The following is a 9,315-nucleotide window of genomic DNA, read 5'->3' as shown; positions in this document are numbered from 1 at the left end:
CTCGCCTCCTAGGCTCGGGCCTGGCCCGGCCCGAATATGGGCCTAAAATTTTGCCCAGTCTTGGCCCGGAAAAAATATCATAAGCCCGAGTCCGACCCGGCCCGGCCCATTTTTAATAAACATTAAAACATTATTTTAAAAATAAAAAATAAAAAATATTTTAAAATTAAAAAATAAAAAAATAAAAAAAATATATATTTATTATATTCGGGCCGGGCCGCCCGGCCCATGGACAGGTCTATTTCACTATAATAAATTTCATTTTAAATAGTCTAGTAGAAATAAATTTGTTGACTATTTATATTATTTATTTAAATAAATTATTTTAATGTCCCTTCGTATTTAAAATAAATTATATTATTTGAGGATATTTTAGTTTTTTATTAGAAAAATTAATAAAAATATGCATATGATGAGATTTAAACCTATGCCAATTGGGATAGTAAAACTTTAAATTTATCACTCACCTGAATTTTTATTTTAACATTTTTATACACTATAATTTTATTATGCACTTTATTACTTCCATCAATTGTGTATACTAATAATGTTGTTGATTAAGATGGTGCCACAAATTAACTCGACACCAACTTAGGACAGATGACAATACTATGATAAATAATTGTATTCACATGTTTAAACTTCATTTTTCTTACAGTTTATTTTATTTTATAGATGATTTCTTGCTTTGTCAATGACATGGAGTCTAATGGTGAAAATATATTCAAAACATAAGTTTTACAAACAATTAATATTATTTGCTTAAAAGTATTCAAAATTTATATTTAATATATCAAAATATTAATAATGAGATATAATAAAATTTTTAATATTTTATTGAAATGTCATAATATCATTATTTATTCAATATCTGTATTAGTAAGAGAAATATTTCAAAATTTTCAATATTTTTTCATACATCAAAATCCGTAAAAATCTAAAATTAAATATGCTAAAATTCTTTTGTATATATAATCAAACAAAAATTAATTTTAAACAAAATTGCTTATTATAGATTAATACAAAGAATCCCAACTTAGAGAAAATATTTAAGTGTCGAATTGAAGTATCAAATGGTATCCTAACTCTTTTCTAAACGATAGGGGAATTACATTTTGTCATGTTTCTTGTCAAAATTAAGGCATTGTTTGATAAAGTGTTAAAACAATACATCAATTGGAAATTAATATTTCGGGTAACTTATTTTCTTTAAACATGTTGACAACTCACAACAAAAGTTACTAGATAAAATCTTTTCTATGTAGAAAATGATAAGTAGATAGGGACCTACTCGTCACTTAATATGTAATATATTCGATCATTTACTATTTAATTTTATTTATTTTAAGATTATATTATTTTTATCAAATAATCTAAATATGTTTAGTATTTATTTTTAAGTAATATATCAAATAAAATTTATAACTTAAATTCACCCCTTATTTTTCCAATCAGGGGTGAAGCCAATTTTTTTTGGAATGGCCAAATTTGAATTATAAATTTTTGAGTGAGTTAAAAATGTAATTTTGTCGTTGTATTAATGTAAAACTTTACAATTTTCAAGGGATTAAATTATGAACTTGTTATTTTTAGGGAGGGCATAATTTAATTTTAAATTTTAGGAGGAGTCAAAATACGATTTCACTATTAAATACTTAAAAATTTAAAAACGCTCAAGGGACTAAAGAGGTAATTTTTCATTTTTAGGGGGCTAAGACCCCTACCTACCCTTTTAACTTTGCTTTTGTACAGGAGGTAGTAATGCAGAATTTTTCGCAATGGGTGAAAGCCTGATAGAACCTGCTACATGGAGGTAAAAAGCTCATGGGTCGTGAACTTTTTTTCTCGAAGAGGAAGTAATGACAATATATGAGGAATAAATATAGGCTAACTTAATGTCGATAGCTGTGGTAACACATAGGATGCAAACGTCATCCGAAATGATTGGTTGTAAAGCATGTATAGATACTTTTTTAAGTCTTCATTAAATCTTTGAGTTCAACCTTGGATGAGCGGTGGAAATCATCAAACTAGAGTATGGTAGGAGTAGAGATAATTTCTGATGGAGTGATGAAATATGTAGAGATTAAAAAAAAAAAAGAAAGACCAACGACGAAAGTATTCTATTGGGCCGATAACACTAAAAGACCAAAACTAATGGAGCGAATGGGATTAAATACACTTGTGACCAAGATGTTAACGATGTCAAAGAGGTTTTTTTTTTCAAAATTAATCTCAAAATAAAAAATTTCTGGCAATAATAATATCAAATAATAAAAATAAATAAAATAAAAATTATAAATATATGATCCGCGGCCCCTTATGATAAAACTGTTCTGGTAGGGCTATCTCCTATTGGCCTTTCGCCGCATAACCGTCATGTGCTTCCCATAACCTTTCGACACGTGTAACATGAATCTTCACGTAATTGATTTTTGTTTTTGTCTTTTCACCAGTAATTTCTCGAACCGTCCATTTGGCTGACGATTTCCCCCAAGTTTTCAACCCTTATATATTCCTTTTTCCCACTATAATGTAGTAAACTAAAACGCAAACCAAGAATTTGATTCTTGTTTCTTCTTCTCTTTTTTCTCTGCCTTAAATTCTTACAGATTAGCATCCAATTCATTCCTCATTTTGGTTTTTGATTTTCGTGACTATACGCCTTGCCTTTGTTCTCCTCCTGCAAACTGAAACTTGTTTGGTTTTCTGCTTGTACTGCTACAATTTCCCAGTTCCCGATAACCTCAGCAACTTGTAGGAATAACAAAAGACTGGGTATTTGACGATTTTGTTTCTGTTTATGTCTTTTGATTTGGTTTCTCTCCGTTTATGACCTGTTCATCAACTAGAACGATTGTAATACCCAGAGAAACTAAGTTTCTATATTTTAATAAAATTTACGGACATTCTCAATTTCATGTGAAACCAAACTATTGGAAACCCAAGTGTCTATCCAAGGATTCCAATCCCTTAATCTCATCATCATCCGATTCTGAAAGGATGGCGGCGGTGGAGCCATTGACCTCTGGAGCAAGTGGCCGCATAAACGCCCTCTTCTCCTTACGTGCTTTGAGGAGCCTCTTGTTGCTGCTAAATGCTGTCGTTTTGTTCTTGCTTTTGCCATTCCGGGGGCAAAGACGCGCCTCCGCTATCTGTTCCGGGGAGAAAGTGGGAAAGGACGAGAAACAGGACTGCCGGAGGAAAGGGTCGTCTTCTTCGTCGGCTGCGATGAGGGTGCCGGCGGCGATGGTGCTACGTAGAAGCGCGGCGGTGATTTTGGACCAGGAGGCCGCGGCCAGGCGGTCACTGGCGATCCAGAGGGTGGTTGAGGACGATGATAACGACACAGTGAGGGAGTTTTCGCTGTTTACTAGTGCACGAGGTGAAACGTTATTCACTCAGTCTTGGACCCCAGTTTCCGTCGTAGTCAGGTCAGTTTTTGACTAACTATTCCCTTTCTTTTTGAGAAGTTGTACTAATTTATATGTTAATTATGATGAGTAACACTATTGGGTCACTTTTCTTTAAGCCGATGCCAATGATTTATTTTTTCTATTTAATTCATTTACTTAGAAATAGCTCTGGAAATGGGGTTTTTGAGTTTGAGATTATTTATTTGTTTTGTCTTTTCCAGAGCTTAAATGAGATATATTTCTGCTTTGAAATTTAGTTCAGAGTGATGGGATTTAATTATTCTGAGATTCGAGAGAATAAGAACATTGCTTTTTTTATGGAATCATCGCTATTGTTTGTTCAGCTCCCATAGACAAAATTTCAGCTTTTGGGAGTGACACTTTTGGATTATTGTACCATTTTTTTTATTTAACTTAGGAAAAACATTTAAAATATGTTACCTAAGCCCACTAGAAAATGTCTCTATTATTCGTAAAATAATAAAACGGTATGAAGTTAATTTATGTAACTCTGCTTCTTCTGCATCTTTGAGTCAATGGTTTGGAAATTTTAAAATACAACAATTAGTTAAAGAGATACATATCTGAAAACTGTGGTTATTGTCCTCACTTGGAATGTTCACAGAAGCCTGCAAAAATGGTTGAGTTTCCAATGACACTAGTGGTTAAAACTATGGATAAAAAGAAACAACGTTTTTGCAGGCTATAATTCCCTGCAGCTTCGAACAAAAAACAAAATCCCTGCTGTTAGAGCTATAAATGAATGGAGTGTAAAATGACCAGTTCCGTTTTTGTTCATTTATGTTAGTTTATCAAGCTAAATAAACAAACATTGGTAAAGATTTTGAGGAACTGAGCATGATCAGAGGCCCATTTGTTTAAGCTTGGTTCATTTACAGCACTACCTGCTGTTGGAGCATGCCCCAAGGATTGCTTTCTTATGATTATTCCTGCCCTAAATGTCTAAGCTTCTGCTTCTGGTCCCCTACCTCTTTTTGTCTGCGTTATGCTCTGAATGTAGCTGGGAAGGCACTTGCTGTGGAGATGATATTTACAATACTCTGCCATAGTTTTTCATGTATTTGTCAAATGTTTGGCAGTGCCTAATCAGCCCCAGAGAGTCTCATAATTTGGCACATTTTTCTATCGAGTTGAATTTTTCGAAAGGAATAGCTGATGAAATAAAATGCTTTTATCACTAGTGCTCAGTGTATAAAATTGCTTTTCCATAGTTCAAAGAATTGATATTATTGTCAAATGCTTGAGAATTGGTAAATATTGAGCCAGGCCTTTTGAAGTGTGCCTCAGACCTTGATGTCAGTGGGAACTAAAATAAACAAATGAAAAGGTGAAAAGAAATTTTACTAAAAATGTTGAATGTGAAAAAAGGACAAAAAATCGAACTTCTATTGGCCTGAAATTAGATTACCCTCTGTGAGCAGAAGTTTCAATTCTGTCTTTGCTATAAGTGAAATTTTCTGTATGGATAAATCCTGGCTGGAGGCTAAGCCATTTATATTTGTTTGCCAAACTTTAGTCACGTTGGGCACATTGGTTTTAGTGAAGCTTAGTGGGATGAGAACTTACTTGTGTTAATTCCTCTATAATCAATTTTATACTTTTCATATCTGGAAGTTTAAACTTTAAATGAGTTATGAGAAATTCCTTTTCTTCTGTTTAAACTTTAAATGAGTCATGAGAAATTCCTTTTCTTCTGTTTTAGCAATAAAATAAAATATTTCTTGTAAATAGCTTCAAGCTACAGTCCTCTACAATTTCTACCACCCTGTTTTGATTTATTGATTACATTCTTTTAAATTTTTAAATTTTAGTCTTCTTTTGAAGTTCAAATTCCCACTTTGTTCACCTAGATAGTGAGTTATTTCCATATCTTTTGCAGGGGCGTAGTTGTTCTTTTGCATGGCCTGAATGAACACAGGTTTGTTATTTGGATCTGAGGCCATTGTAGAGGAGGTATTAAATTGATTGGGTAGCTTTTTGTTTCTTTTACTTATGATGTTTAGATTTTTACAACAGTGGTAGGTACAGTGATTTTGCAAAGCAGCTTAATGCCAATGGATTCAAGGTCTATGGAATGGATTGGATTGGTAAGTTTAAGTTTCATATGCTGACCATCAAAATCACATTCTGCTTTGCCCAAAAATTCGTCTTTTATTTATGTTGTGTGTCATTTATTTTTTACATAGTGCATGTGCATCCACTCCCCTCCCTCCTCCTTCTCACTTTTGCTTTCAGTGACTATTTCATATAAGTGAGTACAAAGAAATTCAGAGGTCATATTTTATGGTCAACTTGACTCATTTCTGGTGAACTGCTCTCTTTAGATTCCTTTTTTCTGTCTTCCACGCTACTTCTCTTGTTGCACTCCTCATGGTCCTCTTACATGTATAAGTTTTTTATGGTGATTTCTTTTCGTTGTTATCTCAAGTGATTAAATATTGCTGGCCACTCTTTCAGTTAAAGGAAAGAGTAGGGTGAAGAGGTATATTGTTCTTGTTATGCGCTCAGAAGGTTTTTTGTCCTTCTTTTCTTGTATATATTTGAGGTTATGAGGATTTGAAGTTTTGAACCCCGACTACTGGAACTAAGTCCAACACTCTACCTTCGTAGTGCTTTTCTGACAGCAATCAAGTCAATGTATCCTTTGAAGCTAAGTGTTAAATTTATTTCACATCAAGGGAAAGGGGTCATATTTAAAATTTAATAGAAACGAGAATCGGAAAAGTAAAATTAAAGCTGCTGGTGAATTCTACCATTTCATCAGACATCATGGACATAAAGACAAGTTTCTTTTTTTTAAAGAAAAAGGAAAAGCCTGCATTACCTTTTGTTGATTTGAACTTTTTTGGTGAAGTTTTGAACTGCTAAACCACTGCTTCCTTCTAATTTGATTAGTGGGGAAAGGTGTGTTCAGCCTCAACGTCATGGAATTATTGATCGTCTTGTTTATTACATGTATTTCTAGGTGACTCCACAATAATACAAATGTCTGACACTAATTAGTATGTTAAGAAACAAACGACTACTTGAGGTCCTATTTAAGTTTTACTTTAGTACATAGATGAATAGGCATAAGTTTAGGCCTACAGCATCATGTTTTAACAAGTGTTACTTGCATATCACTTTTACAATCAATCTGATTGTGGGCTAGAGACAAGAAAAAGGATTTAGAGTATTTGTGACTGAAGAGAATACACAAATGGTAAAATAATGCTTTGTCTTGAAAGGCATTTTAGTTGCTTCTGCTAGTTTTCCATGCTGGTGTAAATCAATTGTAAAATAACTTTCTGCACAACCAATTTAGGCTTGTCTTCATTCCTTCAGATAATCCTTCACAGATTATCTTCTATTTAATGTTGTTCATAGTCTAGAGACTCCTTTTCTTCAACGATGCATCTATATTTGGATGTTGCAGGGGTTTGAGTATTTCTGTTGGGAAGCCCATTGGTGCCAAAAAGTAACATTTGAAGCTCATCATAATAAGTAAGCTTACTTTTTAGTGTTTATAGTAAGCAAGACCTGTGAAAACTGTCTTCTTGTTTAGCTGATCTGTAGAAACAAGAAGTATGGCTTTTGAAGATATTCTCCTCATTATTGGCTACTCAGATTTCAGTTTAGATGAATTTTCCACAGTACATGGAAGTTTCACTGGTAAAAAATTTCAAAGGGACAAACACTCTGACCAATGTTGAATCTTGCAGCATGGTAGCATATGCCTCAAATAATCTGAAATCATTTATGTACCTGGGTTCCGTTCCCCCCCCCCCCCCAAAAAAAAAAAGAAAAAATCAACAACACTCCATCTGCAAGCATGATTGGTATTTGTGGTTGACAGTATGCTTTATAACTTAATGTATTACTCCCCCATGCCATGCCATGCATGCATCCATGCATGCTTGCTTGCAACTTTCTTTTAAATGGCAGTTGATTATAAGCTTTCATCTTTTGTGGTTCGTTTGATGGCTGCTTCTATTTTATTGTTGTTTTCATTCTTAAAACTTATTTGTTCCTCATATCCTGTAGGACATGGTGGAAGCGATGGGCTACATGCATATGTTCATTCCCTTGATCATGCTGTTACTGATATGGTGTGTTGTAAGGTTCAGCTACAAAAGTATATTTGAAATAAATATTGCGTCAAACTATAACGTCTTTATTTGTCTTCCACCTTGCTACAGAAAATATTCCTTGAAAAGGTTTTAGCTGAAAATCCTGGGCTTCCATGCTTTTGCTTTGGTCATTCAACTGGTGGTGCAATTGTCCTTAAAGTAAGGTTTCATGAAGAAGAGTAGTAGTTCCCCTATAACTTTTGAATCATTTATTAACATTGTTATTGTTGCTTTTCTTCAACCTACAAGTTTACACGTTAATAACATGTCTCTTGAACAGGAAAGGGAAAACGTTAAAATCTTTTGATAATGTTCCGCTAAACTTTTAACTTTTTCTGCATTATAGGCAGTACTTGATCCAAAGATTGAAGCCCAAGTATCAGGCATTATACTGACTTCTCCAGCTGTAGGCGTACAGCCATCTCATCCGATTTTTGTGGTAAGGAATTCCATTAGTCATATCTCATCCGATTTTGATGTGAAATTATGAAACAGTGCAATAACGGCATTAGTTTAATATGATGACTATACCAATGAGTATTTTCATTCATAATCTCTTTGTTTCTTCTACCTATGACAGGTACTTGCCCCAGTTGTATCATTTCTATTGCCAAGATACCAAGTCAGTATCACCAATAAGAAGAACATGCCAGTTTGTAGGGACCCAGAGGCGCTGGTGGCCAAGTATTCGGATCCACTGGTGTATACAGGACCTCTCCGAGTGAGAACTGGTTATGAAATTCTTAGAACTACATCCTACTTGCAGCAGAATATGAACAGATTGAGGGTTCCTTTGCTTGTTCTCCATGGCACCGATGACACTGTAACTGATCCTCAAGCTTCTCAGAAACTGTATGAAGCAGCTGCCTCAACAGACAAAACGATCAAATTGTTTGAAGGCCTGTTACATGATCTCCTCTTTGAACTGGAACGAGAAACCATAATGGATGACATAATCCAGTGGTTAAATTGTAGAGTATAGAAATAGAAGGACTAAACAGAAACAGGAACTCTTTAGTGAGCAGTCCAAAAGATTGCTGCTAGAAGGTTTCAAGCGAAGTAAGATAATAGCAAATCACATTGCCAAATAAGATTCAGCTTTTCAATGTGGTTTTCACATTGATATAATGTTCAGAATTTTAACGGGCTCTTTAGATTTTAATTTTCCTTGAGGGTTAACTTGCTGGTGTGGAGCATTTTACCCCACGATTTGTAGCTAGAGCGGTTCTGCTCTGCTGGTGATGAGTTCACTGCAAACTCAACCTTGGCGGATAGTGACTTATTGTATTTGTCTTATTTTTCATAGATGATTTTATCACCGTGGTGCGTGTTTCTGTCTGTGCTTCATAAGCCAACAAGACTTTCTCTTGCTTCATTCTCTTTTCCACTGTATAATTTCTTGAAGCTGCATTTATGTTGTAGTTGAGTGCAGCTGATTACTGTACATAGTCTTAGGAAGTTGTGGTAAAATATTGTTTATGGCAGAGATGTTCATGTGCTGGTCTTGAAAGGTCAAAATATAAAAAGGGGTTGGGGAATATGTTGGCACTTCGGCTGGCATCTAGAGCTGGCAAAGGGAAGCCCATTGGGAGAGGGAGATATGCTCTTCCAATACCAAATCATATGAGATGTCAAAAATTTCCTTTCTCCCTTGAATGATTATTTTATTTCTCAATATTTACACCATCTTATGCATCAAGATTCAAAGATATTAAAACATTTAGGGTTCATTTGGTCTGGAGGAGTAGAAGGCATCTTTTAAATCAAGA

The 9,315-nt window shown here is 34.3% G+C and overlaps 1 protein-coding gene across 2 annotated transcripts; it reads left to right on the top strand.

Annotated features, from left to right (window-relative positions):
• Window positions 1–2,483: 2,483 nt before the first annotated feature.
• LOC107890868 (monoacylglycerol lipase) lies at window positions 2,484–8,921 on the top strand. 2 transcript variants are annotated; one of them, XM_041101051.1, is made up of 8 exons: window positions 2,529–2,778; window positions 2,950–3,434; window positions 5,317–5,355; window positions 5,454–5,524; window positions 7,461–7,525; window positions 7,616–7,705; window positions 7,893–7,985; window positions 8,127–8,921. In XM_041101051.1, the coding sequence occupies exons 2-8, from the start codon at window positions 3,004–3,006 to the stop codon at window positions 8,526–8,528; spliced, it is 1,191 nt and encodes a 396-aa protein (XP_040956985.1). In that variant the 5' UTR covers window positions 2,529–2,778; window positions 2,950–3,003; the 3' UTR covers window positions 8,529–8,921. The 2 variants fall into 2 exon arrangements, with proteins under 2 accessions (XP_016670941.2, XP_040956985.1); XM_016815452.2 differs by having other exon boundaries at window positions 2,484–3,434.
• The last annotated feature ends 394 nt before the right edge of the window (window positions 8,922–9,315 follow it).

The sequence above is a fragment of the Gossypium hirsutum genome, chromosome D09, assembly GCF_007990345.1.
Source record: "Gossypium hirsutum isolate 1008001.06 chromosome D09, Gossypium_hirsutum_v2.1, whole genome shotgun sequence".
Lineage (NCBI taxonomy): Eukaryota > Viridiplantae > Streptophyta > Magnoliopsida > Malvales > Malvaceae > Gossypium > Gossypium hirsutum.
Note: the sequence above shows the minus strand (reverse complement) of the source record. Positions and strands in the feature narration are given on the sequence as shown.